Source organism: Mandrillus leucophaeus, unplaced genomic scaffold (assembly GCF_000951045.1).
Source record: "Mandrillus leucophaeus isolate KB7577 unplaced genomic scaffold, Mleu.le_1.0 Scaffold300, whole genome shotgun sequence".
NCBI classification, from domain to species: domain Eukaryota; kingdom Metazoa; phylum Chordata; class Mammalia; order Primates; family Cercopithecidae; genus Mandrillus; species Mandrillus leucophaeus.
The window spans coordinates 2,875,796-2,892,027 of record NW_012103144.1 but is presented as its reverse complement, the minus strand read 5'-3'; the positions used below and the strand labels follow the sequence as shown (position 1 = coordinate 2,892,027).

The following is a 16,232-nucleotide window of genomic DNA, read 5'->3' as shown; positions in this document are numbered from 1 at the left end:
CGATCTTTCTCACACACATGCACACACACATCGATCTCACACACACGCACACACACATCGATCTTTCTCACACACATGCACACACACATCGATCTTACACACACGCACACACACATCAATCTTACACGCACACACACATCGATCTTACACACACGCACACACACATCGATCTTTCTCACACACACGCACACACATCAATCTTTCTCACACACACGCACACACCAATAGATCTTTCTCACTCAAACACACACATCGATCTTACACACACACGCACACACACACTCATGCATAAAGAGCCATTTCAGTCAAGGAAATATATATAAAATACATTTATATGGAAATACATATACATAAAGGAAAAATTATTTGTTTAATGTCAATTCCATTAACTTTTCCAATGGTGAATTGTTCCATTCACTTTTAAAACTGGAAAGATGATTATCTTTCCATTTCAAATTATACTTACATAAGACTGCACTTCAGTGACACATTTAACAAAAGGTTAACATCTCAAAATGATCACTAATTCTGAAAGGGTTTGCAATAGTAAAAGGCATTAATATCTTTTCAATATAGTAAGCAAAACATACCTGAAAGACTGCAAAAGAATTCATGAACATGCCTAAATAATATCCTGTGTTATAAAGTTCCAACTCATGGACCACCTAAGGAGAAGATAAAATACACAGAATGAATGGATTCATAGCAACCTTCCACAACACTTCTTCCAAGTAACTTAGATAAGACTTAGCCTTCATGTTTACCACCTTGAAAATGACACAAATTGAGGAGCAGTGAATATGTAATTGCTTTGTTCATCATTCCGTCAGCCAAAACTACATTTCTTACCTACACTTACTTTTACTCTGTTCAACAATCCAGAGTTCCTAAGAAGTCTGGACTTGAGTTCTGCCAGAGAGAACTTACATGTTACTCTTTGACAAGACCAACAGGCAGAGGTCAGCATTAAAAATGACCCACACTTCTGGCAGAGATAAACAGGTTAACTTTGTTGAAGATTAATATAAACTCTGCAAAATGTCAGTGACCTACATTTACAAAAAAAAAAAAAAACCTCAAGAGGCAATTCACAAAAGTAGGAATATAAGTTATTAATAAGCAGAAAAATATTCAGCCTCACTGATAATCAAAGCAAGGCAAATGACAACATCCATGAGATACAGTTTTTTCAAAAGTGAGATATTGCATGTACCCCATTAGCAATGCTTTCTTTAAAAAGAATAGTATCATTGCTAGCAAGAATGGGTAAAATGGGCTAAAAGAGTGAGTAAAACTGTTGGTTCCTCAAAAAAATTAACATAGAATTAGAATATGACCCAGTAATTCCACTCCTAGGTATATACCCAAAAGAACTGAAAACAGTAACTCCAAGAGATACTTGCATGCCACTGTTCATTGCAGCATTAGTCACAACAGCCAACAAGGTGGAAACAACCTGTGTCCATCAGCAGAAAAATGGATAAACAAAATGTAGTGTATATACACAACACAATACTATTCAGCCATAAAAAGAAATGAACCTCTGAGGCTAGATGCAGTGGCTCACACCTGTAATCCCAGCACTTTGGGAGGCCAAGGCGGGCAATTCATGAGGTCAGGAGTTTGAGATCAGCCTGGCCGACATAGTGAAACCCTGTCTCTACTAAAAATACAAAAAATTAGCCGGGCGTGGTGGCGGGCACGTGTAGTCCCAACTACTCAGGAGGCTGAGGCAGGAGAATGGTTTGAACCCAGGAGGTGGAGGTTGCAGTGAGCCAAGATTGTGCCATTGCACTCCAGCCTGGGCGACAGAGCTAGACTCAGTCTCAAAAAAAAAAAGAAAGAAATGAAGCTCTGATACATGCTACAACATGGAAGAATCTTGAAAACACTGTGCTAAGTGAAATAAGCCAGACATAAAAGGGCAAATATTATATAAATCTAAAATATCTAGAATAGGTAAATTCATAAAGACAGAAGCAGACCAGAGGTTCCCAAGGGCTGTGGGGAGGGAGAGATGAGTAGTTATTGCTTAATGATTACAGAGTCTCTGTCTGGAGCCATGAAAATGTTTTGGAAATATTGGTGATGGTCATACAACATTGTGAAGTGATTAATGTCACTGAATTAAACACTTAAAATGGTAAAAACAGCAAATTTTATTTTATATATATTTAACTTCAATAAAAATCAAGTATTATACCTTTTTAGGTAATGATTTTGATACTTCTCTCTAATTTACATTAACCAAATTAAGACAAAGTCAGAATTTAAAAATCACAAAAAAAATCTAAGTTGAAAAAAACACATTCCAGCATAAAATTAAACACCTGCAACCACTATTTCTACAATGCTAACAACAACTACAGCTGCATCCACAGTAAGTAACTAGAACAGGCACCAATAAGAAAACAACAAAATAAGAAAAAATTTTCATAATGTCTCAACAAGCTGGCAAGTAGACAATGGAGCCAGAGCCAGGCATATTGGAGAGAAAAGGCTATAGTTCCATGACTCTAACTCTGTCACAAAATACAAACACATGAAGATTTGCTTCTGCTCTTGCTCAGACACCAATTCATAGAACTATTCAAGAAGCAGCATCTAAACAGCGGTTATCAGCACAAGACAAGAATGCCCTCTCTCACCACTCCTATTCAATATAGCACTAGAAGTTCTGGCCAGGGCAATCGGGCAAAAGAAAGAAATAAAGGGCATGCAAATAGGAAGAGAGGAAGTCAAACTATCCCTGTTTGCAGATGACATAATCCTATATCTAGAAAACCCCATAGTCTCAGCCCAAAAGCTTCTTAAACTGATAAACAACTTCAGGAAAGCCTCGATGTGTGAAAATCACTATCATTCCTATACACCAACAACATACAAGCAGAGAGCCAAATCAGAAATAAACTCTCATTTACAACTGCCACAAAAAGTATAAAATACTTAAGAATACAGCTAACTAGGGAGGTAAAAGGTCTCTACAAGGAGAACTACAAACCACTGCTCAAAGAAATCAGAGATGAACAAACCAATGGGAAAACATCCCATGCTCATGAATAGGAAGAATCAATATTGTTAAAATGGCCATACTGCCCAAAGTAATTTATGTATTCAATGTTATTCCTATTAAACTACTACATTCTTCACAGAACTAGAGAAAACTATTTTAAAATTCATATGGGACCAAAAAAGAGCTCGTATAGCCAAGACAATCCTAAGCAAAAAGAGCAAAGCTGGAGGCATCATGCTATCAGAGTTCAAACTGTACTACAAGGCTATAGTAACCAAAACAGCATGGTACTCACATAAAAACAGACACACAGAGCAATGGAACAGAATAGATAACCCAGAAATAAGACTGCACATCTACAACTATGTGATCTTCAACAAACCTGACAAAAACAAGCAATGGGGAAAGGATTCCCTATTCAATAAATGGTGCTGGGAGCAGAAGCCAGCTAGCCATATGCAGAAGATTGAAACTGGACCCCTTCCTTACACCATATACACAAAACTTAACTTAAGATGGATTAAAACTTAAATGTAAAACCCAAAACTATAAAAACCCTGGAAGACAACCTAGTCAATACCATTCAGGACATAGGCACAGCCAAAGATTTCATGACAGAGATGTCAAAAGCAATTGCAACAAACGCAAAAATTGACAAATGGGATCAAATTAAATGAAAGAGATCTGCACAGCAAAAGAAACTATCAACACAGCAGTAAACAACCTACAAAATGGGAGACAAGTTTTGCAAACTACTCATCTGACAAAGGTCTAATATCCAGCATCTGTAAGGAACTTAAACAAATTTACAAGAAAAAAAAAATTTTTTTGAGCCAGCAAAGGGGCCGGGCACAGTGGCTCATGCCTATAATCCCAGCACTTTGGGAAGCCAAGGCAGGCGGATCACCTGAGGTCAGGAGTTTGAGACCAGCCTGACCAACATAAATAAACCCCGTCTCTACTAAAAAATACAAAATTAGCTAGACATGGTGACACATGCCTGTAATTCCAGCTACTTGGGAGGCTGAGGCAGGAGAATCGCTTGAACCCGGAGATGGAGGTTGCGGTGAGCCAAGATCATGCCATTGCACTCCCGCCTGGGCAAAAAGAGGGAAACTCCATCTCCAAAAAAAAAAAAAAGTGAGCAAAGGAAATGAACCAACACTTTTCAATAGAAGTCATAGAAGTCATACATGTGGCCTACAATCATATGAGAAAAAGCTCAACATCACTGATCATTAGAGAAATGAAAATCAGAACCATAAAGAGTCCAAGTGCGGTGCTCACACCTGTAATCCCAGCACTTTGGGAGGCCAAAGCAGGAGATCACTTGAGGTCAGGAGTTTGAACCCAGCCTGTCCAACATGGTGAAATCCTGTCTCTATTGAAATATAAAACCAGCTGGGCGTGGTTGCTCATGCCTGTAATCCCAGCTACTTGGGAGACGGAGGCAGGAGAATCACTTGAACCCAGGAGGTGAAGGTTGTAGTGAGCCAAGATCACGTCACTGCACTCCAGTCTGGGTAACAGACCGAGATTTTGTCAAGCAAATTTTGCTAACAGACCATGCACGTGGTGGCTCATGCCTGTAATCCCAGCACTTTGGGAGGCCGAAGCAGATGGATCACAAAGCCAGGAGTTTGAGACCAGCTAGGCCAATATGGTGAAACCCATCTCTACTAAAATAAAATTTAAAAATTAGCCAGGCATGGTGGTGCACACCTGTAGTCCCGGCTACTCAGGAGGCTGAGGCAGGAGAATTGCTTAAACCCGGGAGGCAGAGGTTCCAGTGAGCCAAGATCACACCACCGAACTCCAGCCTGAGTAACAGAGTGAGACTTTGTTTCAAAAATAAATAAAATAAAATAAAAACACACAATGAGATACCATCTCACACCAATCAGAATGGATGGCTATCATTTAAAAGTCAAAAAAATAACAGATGCTGGTGAGGTTGTAGAGAAAAGGAATACTTATACACTGTTGGTAGGAGTGTTAATTAATTCAGCCATTGTACAAGACAATGTGACAATTCCTCAAAGATTTAAGACAGAAACACCATTTCAATACCAGCAATCCCATTACTGGGTATATATCCAAAGGAATATAAATCATTCTATTATAAAGATGTATGCATCCATATGTTCATTGCAGCACTATTCACAATAGCAAAGACATGGAATCAACCTAAATGTTCATCAATGATAGTACACGTACACCACAGAATACTAGGCAGCCATAAAGAACAAGATCATCTCCTTTGCAGGTACATGGATGGAGCTGGAGGTCATTATCCTTAGCAAACTAACGCAGGAACAGAAAACCAAATACCACATGTTCTCACTTATAAGTGGGAGTTAAATAATGAGAACACACGGACACATAGAGAGGAACAACACACAGTAGGGCTTGTCAGACAGTGGAGGGTGGGAGGAGGGAGAGGAACAGGAAAAACAACTAATGTGTACTAGGCTTAATACCTGTGTGATGAAATAATCTGTACAACAAGCCCCTATGACACAAGTTTGCCTATGTAACAAACCTGCACATGTACCCCTGAACTTAAAAGTTTAAATAAATAAATGAATAAACAAAAGATGGTTACAGGGGCAAGGGGAGAAGGAAGAAGAAAATGGGAATATGGACATCAAAGGATACAAAATAGCAGATATGTGGGATGAAAAAATGCAGTTATATAATCTACCACATGAGAGATATAGTTAATAGAATTCTGATATTTGCAGTTTTCATTAAATCAATTTTAACTTCTTTTGTCACAAAAATGTAGCTATGTGAAATGATAAATATGTAAATTTGCTTCACTACAGTAACCACTATACTGCCTATATGTATTCCACAACATCATGTTGCAAACCTCAAATATACACAATAAAATTTATTTTTAAAAAAAGAAAAAAGAAAAAGCAGCATCTATCTCATAAAGAAATCTTCCTGTTCTCACTGGCTCAATAAACAAAGCATTGTCAAAGCTGCAGCATAGGCTAACGACAAGAAGGCTAACATCTAAAATTACTCCTGGAAGATCTATATACTTAAATTATTCCAAGGCATTCAAGAGGCTATTGACAACACATGTAAATTTAACAAGAAAATAAAAGACGCCAAAACAGTCTACTACGACAGGCTCCTGACTCCCTCCTCCAGAACCAACTGGAGAAACAATAAAAGCAAGCAGGAAACTTCAACATGCACAATGAGAAAACCCCAGGAAGAGTGGCGGACATCTTGAATTGGTCTTGGGAGAAATTGCACAGCTTCAGTCTAAGGCAGAAGGCAGCCAGACACAGCAGCAGACATAGCAGTCAGCAAACAGGCTGGAGGAGAGGTTTTTAAATTTTGCCCTTATTTCCCTCCAGGGGGTTGCTCAGGACACACAGTCCTGGCAACTTCGCTGCCAAAATCAACAGCAGTAGCAGCTCAGACTGCCTGTGCAAGTATCCAAAAGATAATACCAGGTCAGCACCTCTGCCCTTCTAGTGTGGGAAAGTGAGGAAAACAGCAGACAGAACTATGTCCCTCAAGCATTCACTCTTCCTCTCGTCCTCCTCCAAACCCTCAGGGCTGGTGAATCATAACCTCAGGAGACCTTTTCTTACTGGTGCTCTTCTCCCCAAGGGTTTAAGAGTGAAACTCTGAATAGAGGCAGGCTGCAGAAAGGATTAAGAGTAATTCTCTAGTCCATGAGGCTAGTCCTCTCCCCTCAGGAGGGATTCACAGGACTTACACAGATTGGAACCTAATGCTCAGTCTTCCCAAATAGATATTATCCGAGGATCTGCCAAATCAACTAAACTTCCAAAGAGTATAAATACTGTAAAAGTAAGACATCCAACTAGACAACATATAGCATGTGACACAAAATTACTGAAAAGGTCAATTCAATAATTTAAAATACGCATATCAAATACACACAAGGAGATAATGGGAAATATTAGAATATAAAACAAAAACAAGAAACAAAGGAAAATGATAGATACTAAAAACAATAGCTGACATAAAAGACACAATATAAGAGATTAAAGTAGGATAAATACAGCTAATGAATGATCACTAAGCTGAATAGTCAACTGAGGAACTCTCCCAGAGAAACACAGAAAAGACAAAGAGTTAGAAAACATAAAACAAAAAACTAAGAGATATGCAGGATGGAAGTAAAAGTGTCAATTTCTAAATAACAAAAGTCCCAGAAGGAAAGAAAAAATAAAATGGAGAGGAAGAAATAATCAACACAGATTTCCACAATTAAAAAATGAAAGAACAACATAGATTGAAAGGGCAATCTATGATAACATGGAGCTAAAAATCTGTACACGAACAGAATGATCTGGCCAGAGTAGGAGGAGAAGGAAAAGACAGAGGTAGAGACCAAAAGGATATAGGAGCATACTAGATTCAAATATTGATAACCTTTAGAAACCAACAAGGATAAATTAATATGGGTACAGTTTAACTAACAGAGTAACAAAAATAGAATGCATAACTTCTAAATCAGCAAAACAAATTTAATCTAGCCCACGGAAAAAGAATCTAAATTTTAAAATATAAAAAAAGCAGAAAAAAGTCCCCATTAGAAAAAGAATTACCATACTTATAAAAGCTTATTAAAAGATGTTGGCTATTAGATTAGATTGAAAAACAAAAGCAATATGGTAATATGCTATTTAAAAGATACACTTAAAAACTTACAAAAGGTTGAAAATAAGAAATGTAAAAATACACCAGGAAAATATGAACCAAAAGAAAGCTGAGAAAGCAATCTTAATATCTGGAAAAAAAAATGTAAATATACATATATTATCTGTATATATAAATATACTTGTAAATATACACATATTATATGTATATATAAATATGCTTGTAAAATATATATATTACATGCATATGTATAAATGTAAATAGAGCACAGCACATCAGATGTGGTGTACATACACCTACACACATACAAACATACACATATGTAGAGAAGAAAAAAATGTAATTATATATTTACCAATGTATTTAGAAAGCTATAAAATAACAGATGCTATTATATTCAGTTAAATCAAATGCAAGATCTACAGACTTATAAAAATAATGTGAACTCAGGAAAAGTCAAAGAGAAAAAAATGACCAATTGGTTGTAAAACAAAAGTTTTCAAAAAAAAAAGAAAAGATTGAAAAAAATAGTTGTATAGACTGAAGAAAATGTACAATTTTTCACAAGTAAATTAAATTTTACAATATAATGACCAAATCAACCTAACTATGTATAACTTTCTTCCTGATGTATTGTTAATCACTCTACTGAATCCATTAATAGACATAAATTACACAATCTAGTTTACAACTGACAATGGTACACAAGAATATATCAAGAACATATAAATAAAAATCAAATGACTAATGAATATGGGATTCATTTATGCAATGCTAGATGTTCATATACTTCTTGGTTTATAAGTTTTCTGCAGAGTAACATGATTTCACCCCCTGAATATACTGTAAATTCCTGATTCAATGGGAACTGCAATTTTTTTTTTTTTTTTTTTTTTTTGAGACGGAGTCTCACTCTGTCGCCCAGGCTGGAGTGCAGTGACACGAACTTGGCTCACTGCAAGCTCCGCCTCCCAGGTTCACGCCATTCTCCTGTCTCAGCCCCTCAAGCAGCTGGCACTACAGGCGTCCACCAACACGCCCAGCTAATTTTTTGTATTTTTAGTAGAGACGGGGTTTCACTGTGTTAGCCAGGGTGATCTCAATCTCCTGACCTCGTGATCCGCCTGCCTCAGCCTCCCAAAGTGCTGGGATTACAGGCATAAGCCACCATGCCCGGCCCAATGGGAACTGTAATTAGTTATAACCATTATGTATAACCAAAATAGAACACGCTTCAAAAATTATCTAAAGCTCTCTTATCTAATGTAACCCAGAATTATGCAAGTCAATTTCCTAGTACTTCCTTGAGTGTCTTAAAATGTAGCATGAAAATGAAGGAAAACTATAAGTGGCATTTTTTATTGTATATATTTATGGAGTGCAGTGTGACATATTGATATTTGTATATACTGTGGAATGATTAAGCTAATTAACATATCTATTACCTTACATACCACATATTGATCATTTTTTGCGGTGAGAACATTTAAAATCTACTCTCTTAGCAATTTTCAAGTATATGGTACATTATCATTAACTATAGTCACCATGTTGTACCATAGGTCTCCAGAACTTATTCCTCCCATCTAACTTTAGGTGATAATTCTCATGAAAGACAGCAAGGACACTAACCACATAAGCTTCTTTCCAACATAACCATTACCATACAGATTATTTTTTATTTGGAAGCTTTGCTAATTATTGACTTACACATGCAAAGGAACTAATGAAATTTTCTTTAAATATTTAAAGTAATACAATAAAGTTTCTTTTTTCTCTTGTAATACGAATTTTCTTAATGAAAAAACAGCTAAACTCACATTTTCCATTGTAATATCATTAGAGGCATACATCAGATTCACACTTTTGTCAACAGCTACAATCCCAACTATGGAGTCAGGCTGTGTCACAGAGATCCTAAGCGAGACTTTCTCAGACGGTTCAGCTTTCACTTTACTCCAATATAGCTTTATCTAAAAAAGAGAGAAAGGAGGATTAACTTATTTCACTTTTTTAAAGCATATTTTTGCCAATAGCAGATCAATGGCTCAAAATATAGCAAAGATTCTACATTTGCCTTGGCTCAGGGATAATTCTAAAACCATACATAACCCTTCTCTAGGGAAAGGAATAAAAAAACTACTCCCAGAGTGTTTGCAAGTCATAGAACTTCTCACAGTGGTATAAATCTGAATTATTCTTCAATTCTGAATCTTTTTTCTTCCCTTTGTCCATCTCCCAGCCCTCAGATCCCAGCCAGTGCTGAGTAGAAGACAGCAGTGTCTAGCATACCTGGGGAAGGCCACTATACAAAGGAGAAACACAAAGGAGGATGCCTACGTGTTGGTGATGTGAACTTAGGTGTGAAAGCAAGGAAAGCTCCTCCGGGACTCACAGAACCACCCTGGACTGGGGGTGACGGGAGGCCTTTCCAAGGGAGGGGTGGTTAGAGCAAATACGAGTCAGGCCCTCATGCTCTGTGTCTCCATGGCCTTCTAAACTTCCTCACCATTACCCTCAGGAAAGCATGGTCCTGGACCTGCTAATCTAATACTTTATAAAGAGCATCAGTCATTGCATCCCCGCTGAACCAAATGGCCTTGTCATGAGGCCCCTTCCTACTGGGAATTTTCCTTTTTCATTTATTTTTTTTTTTTTATTTTTTTTGAGATGGAGTTTCACTCTTGTTGCCCAGGCTAGAGTGCAATGGCATGATCTCGGCTCACTGCAACCTCTGCCTCCTGGGTTCAAGAGATTCTCCTGCCTCAGCCTCCCAAGTAGCTGGGATTACAGGCACCCACCACCAAACCCAGCTAATTTCTGTATCTTTTTTAGTAGAGACAGGGTTTCATCTTTTTTAGTAGAGACAGGGTTTCATCATGTTGGTCAGGCTGATCTCCAACTCCTGACCTCAGGTGATCCGCCTGCCTCGGCCTCCCAAAGTGCTGGGATTACAGGTGTGAGCCACCGCGCCTGACCCTTACTGAGAATTTTCATTTCATCTAGCTCTATCTCAACATTCTGCTGTGCCAGTGATTATAATGTCTGACCAAGAGGGCCTTAACGTTCCCCTTAAGTTGACTCTACTTTATCAAGACAGGCCTCTTCCTAACTATAAGCCCCTGAGCTCCCTTTTCTTAGAGCATTTATTTTAGAAAACATGCAATTATAAATTCTTTCTCCAACCCTTTGAGATATAAATCTTCTCCCAGCCTCTGGGCAGTTTTACAGCCCAGGCATGTCTTTCTCAAGGACCTCGAGGCCATCCCTTTGAAGTATAATCATCAAGAAAGACAGAGTCCCAATTGATCTCAGTCTCTGTGGGAGGGTGGAAGCCTAACTTCAGTAAGTACTAATTAGCAAACACAGACTACCTAATCACATTGACCAACCTCCCAACAATGTCCTCCAGCACTTTTAGATGAGTTCACCCCAGCGCTTAAAAACTCTCCTGCCTTTTGTTTCAGCAGAGTTGAGTTTAATCTTTCTCTTCTATTGCAATAGTCTTGAATAAAGCCTTCCTTACCTGTTTAACTTGTCCAGTGCAATTTTTCTCTGACATGCCTCTCAAACCACTGTATGTAGGTTACTTTCTCCACCTACACACTAAAAGGTGGGGGAGAGGGAGCAGCATGTTCAAGACTCAGTCTTAGGCCTTATGCTTCTCACTCTGTACTTCAGAGCCCCATGGCTTCAACTTGCACTTCTGTGTGGATGATTTCTAAATCTACATCTCTTGCCCCTCCTACAGCTCATTCACTTATTCCATAGTTACTGAACATTAATAAACATTCACTAACTTTCTCTTGCTTAGACATACTCCATTTCCAATTATGTTGTTTCTTTATAAATGTGATGATTATCACATAAAAATAAGAGGAAGATATATCGTTGCAAATGGAACTGAAACTAATTTCCAATCTCTTATAGCTAAGAAATTGCTTGAAAGTATGCTATTAACATACTCTGCTTCCTCAAAGTCCATGATCTTTTACACTGTAACTAGCGTTAGAACCTGGTTTTGCTTTCTGAAATGTTTAAGCCTCCATAACTTCTACTTTAAAATTCACCTGTGTCAGGCAATTACTAGGATAACTAGAAGTCAAAAATTGTGCTCTAACACTAACAAAACATAGTGTTATCTTTGTAAGAACTCTTTTCACAAGCTAAAAAAAACAGAAGTTTATATTATATTTTAACAATCAAAGTGAGAGTAATAATTCTCAACAAAAGTAAAGTACAGGCCTGGCGCAGTGGCTCATGTCTGTAATCCCAGCACCTTGAGAGGCTGAGGCAGGTGGATCACCTGTTGCCCAGGAGACCAACCTGGGCAACACAGCAAAACCCTGTCTCTACCAAAATTACAAAAATTAGCCAGTCTCATAACCTAGTCTCAAAATATAAATAAACACAAATTTTTAAAAAAGAAGGTACAGATCAGTACTGTTACTTCTCAAATATTTTAACAAATAAAGGAAAAAGAAATAGAAGAACCATACTCTGCAAATCACTATTTAAAGCAATAATTTTTTACATAAGAGGACCAAGAAGGCAGCAGTTGTTAGTGAGAGCAATGGCTCATTCTGATATACATAAGATGATGCAATCAGGTTTCTTTTCAGAGCTGGGTTCCAAAGGGATTTCCTACTCAAGCTGGTCACATTGGGCTATAAAAGACACTGGTGCACTTGGAGACCAGACTCCACACGGGATCCTCACATGCAAGGTAATCAAGCTCATTGAAAAGTTGCCCTGGGCTAGTTTCCAGCTAATTAAATAGATGAATGAAAGCCCAGCTCTGCTTCCACATATTATCCTAGATGGCCTTACTCCCTCCCATACCCTTTATATCATCACTGCAATATCAACACCACACGAATTCCATGTTACCACTGGAATTTCGTTCCTGACAATATTAATTCAACCATTTGAAAAATTCTGAAACGGTTTCATTATCTGAGTTAAAGTCTTAAAAGACCAGAACCATAGTTTACAAATAGACTATCAGTCCCCAATAACTCCACAAGTGAAAATACATATGTAGTGCCAAACATTAAAAAGTTTAACCATAGTTCTAGAAATAGAATAATATAAATTTCTAACCAATTTGGTTTAATGATACTTTTCTAAAAAAAATTACATTTCTCAGACTTCACTAATATAAAATTTTCTTTTAAACATCATTACCTTAAATCTTACCTTATTTTTAAAAACAAGCTGAACAGGAATTTTTAGAACATCATTTATAATTTCCCCATCATCTTCAATATAATACACTATTACACAGGCTTTTGGAGTCCAAGAATTTTCTGGTGTTAAAGAGAAGATTGTTGAATTTTGTTTTCCTACAGCCACCAACTGTCCCCTGGATACTACCTGAAAAGAATAGTAGATGGGTTTAATTTATTGCCAAACCTAGTAGGATCTCAACTGAAACTAAATTAATCATAATTGTATGCATACACACAAATTCTTGACTTAAACCAGCTTTAAAATCTTTTTGAATGCAGGAAAACCTCTCTGACAAACACAGAGAGCATATACCGAGAAACAGAAAATGGTAAGATTAAAGTAATACTGATTGGAGCAACAGTAGCTTCATAGTCAAGAATCTATTTTTGGTTGGAAGGAATATAGGGCACCATTGGGAAAGTTGAATTAGCAAAATTACATGGTCATGGATAGCACTTTTTATTTTCTTTTTTGTTTTTCTTACATTGTATGATTTTCTATAATGAATATCTATTGCTTATCAAATAGAATTTTAAATCTTAAACATAAAACAAGATTTAGTTATCTATTTTAAATTGGAAATGCAAACATAGGTGAAGAAATAAAAAAGGTTTTTTATTTGATTTCAATGTAGAAAGGACAGGCTAAAAAGGTACGAGGCTGAGTTATAAAAATTAGTAAGTTTAGTGTAGATATAACGTAGATACCATTTAAAACCATTCTCAACCTAAATACCCATCAAAGGTGGACTGGATAAAGAAAATGTGGTACATATATAGTACGGAATACTATGCAGCTATAAAAAAGAATAAAATCATGTCCTTTGCAGGAACAAGGATGGAGCTGGAGGTCATTATCCTTAGCAAACTAATGCAGGAACAGAAAACCAAATACCACATGTTCTCACTTATAAGTGTGAGCTAAATGATGAGAACACATGGACACACAGAGGGGAACAATAGACACTGGGGCCTATGGGAGGGTGGAGGGTAGGAGGAGGGAGAGGATCAGGAAAAATAACTAATGGGTACTAGGCTTAATACCTGGGTAATGAAATAACCTGTACAACAAACCCCCATGACATGAGTTTAGTTATATAACAAATCTGCACATGTACCCCTGAACTTAAATGTGAATAAAAAGACGATTCTATAATAGATCATAAATTTAGATTCTATAAGTGATTACCATATAGCTTAACTCCTTCAATCGTTTGTTGCCACTAACCACCAACTCAAAAGGCGATCCCACCTAGAAAAAAAACTTAATTAATATGTACATATCAAAAGCAAGATAGTCCAATTATATTATAATTATCAAGTGAGTTGTAAGCATTACCTTTATATTTTCATCTCTTGTTTTTAGTTGGATGTATGTCTTACTAGGAGACTTAAACATACTATGAACTGCTATGCTACTTTTACTACCAAGAAAATAGGCCTGTAACAAAAGAAAAGGAGCTATAAATGTTCATTTTTAATAACACCTTGAGAAAACATGCTACCTGCTGAACAGTTATTAAAAAACAAATTTATTTTCACTTTTTTTAATGCAAGAAAAATACATTCACCAGACATTGGATTTTCATCATTTTATAGCTTATACTGTAAAGAAACTGATAGCTTTAAAACACAGGAAAGGTGTGTGTGTGTGTGTGTGTGTGTATGTGTGTGTGTGTGTGTATTCCTTTCAGTTCTTTCAGTTTCTGCCAAAATAAAATTTCAAATGACTGACCTCAAACCCTAGACTGGGGGTTTGAGGAACTTCTCCATCATATCTTCACATTGCTGTATTTTACTGTGCTCTTCAAAATGAACTTACAAGGAAAAATTTAGTCTAACCTTCAGTCACTGTCATTAAATTACTTTTACCACTCTCCTCCCTTTTGTAAAATAGAAACATGTGTCCCCTTCCTATGTACTTTCAGGTCTGACAGGTTGAGTGTCTACCACAAGATTACAACTGTAATGGTGTTGTTGCAGTGACACAATGATGGGAAACAGATGGCACCTTCAACTGTAGCTCACTGGAATCCTCCAGGATTGGGAATTCAATCTTAAAAGTTCCATTTTGGGGGACAGTATAATTTATTTTCTGAACAGTTTCCATTTTCTGATTTCCACTGTTAGATCCGCTCCAGTACTCAGTATAGTTTCCCTGTGTCACTGCTATGACCACATTATTTCTTCTTTCTTCAAGAGTCAGCTGGTTGCCATCAGCACGGGTTACCTTCACCTAATGGTCAAAACAAAACATCTTAAAAACTCAGAGGATTTAAATACAATTAAATACAGTTCCCGTCTGTAGTATTCTCATGAAATCGAACTCGCAAAAATTATTGATAGCACTATAATATCCAGATTCGGTGGCCTCTCTCTAGGAGGCATCCAACATCACTGAATACTCCCTTGTTTATATTACGGATTCCCTTACCTTCCATGGCTCTAAAACAAACCCCTTCACTTCCTACCTCTCTTTCTGCATCCTCTCAGTGTCCTTTTCGGTTCCTCTTCCCTCTCCTTAAATGTGGGAATTTTGGACATCTGTTCTTTTCTCTTCCTCCAAGGTCTCAGCACTCCTATGGCTTAGCTTGTCATCTCTGTGATTGCACCCTGAAGCCAAAATTCCCATCCTCACCTTGCTCTGGAGCTCATGCCCAACACCTCCAATTACCTGCAGGAAATTTCTACTTGGATATCCTAGACACTTCAAATTCACACATCTAAAATGAGCAACCATGTCATTTTCCTATTTTTGCTAACATCACAATTCTGCAAGACTTTACATTTCTGAATTTTCCCTCCCTCTCCCCCACCCCCACCCCCAACCAAATCCAATGAACACCAAAGTCCTAAGCTTCTCTCTTCCATCCTCTCCACTCCCACAGCTACCACCACAAGGCTGCCCATCCCCTTACTCCTGGGCTACTGCCTTCCTCCTGCACACAGCCTGAGCAGTCTCCCTCAAATACTGAGTGCACCCTGAACTTGCCAGCAGAGCTCGCCTCCCTGTCTCACTTCTTATCTTGCTCCCCACCTCCCACTCCCATGCCCAAGCATTTAAAATCCAACTAATCTTTTAAAAAACAGTTTAGACCGTCCTCTTCCATAAAGCATCCCATAATAACCTCCATGCCTATCCCACAGCCAACTCTCCCTCCCTGGACGCCCATGGTTTCACTCTACTCATTCAGAAATTACCATTTCCAGCTTCAATTTTTTTTAACTTACCTTTTCAAACTAAAGTAACATCACCGCAATCAGAAACTACCTGAAACAATAATTGACCCATTCAACAAGTGACCTCTCCTTTCTTCTTTCTTTCTTTCTTT

The 16,232-nt window shown here is 37.6% G+C and overlaps 1 protein-coding gene across 1 annotated transcript in view; it reads right to left on the bottom strand.

Annotated features, from left to right (window-relative positions):
• The window catches only part of CD109 (CD109 molecule), a 149,351-nt gene that overhangs the window by 49,943 nt on the left and 83,176 nt on the right, over positions 1 to 16,232 (bottom strand). The window contains exons 10-15 of the mRNA XM_011987122.1: positions 14,912 to 15,136; positions 14,240 to 14,341; positions 14,090 to 14,152; positions 12,869 to 13,045; positions 9,490 to 9,642; positions 591 to 665 (exon numbers count right to left, since the gene is read on the bottom strand). Coding sequence (XP_011842512.1) covers positions 591 to 665; positions 9,490 to 9,642; positions 12,869 to 13,045; positions 14,090 to 14,152; positions 14,240 to 14,341; positions 14,912 to 15,136 — 795 coding nt within the window. The remainder of the gene's footprint in view (positions 1 to 590; positions 666 to 9,489; positions 9,643 to 12,868; positions 13,046 to 14,089; positions 14,153 to 14,239; positions 14,342 to 14,911; positions 15,137 to 16,232) is intronic.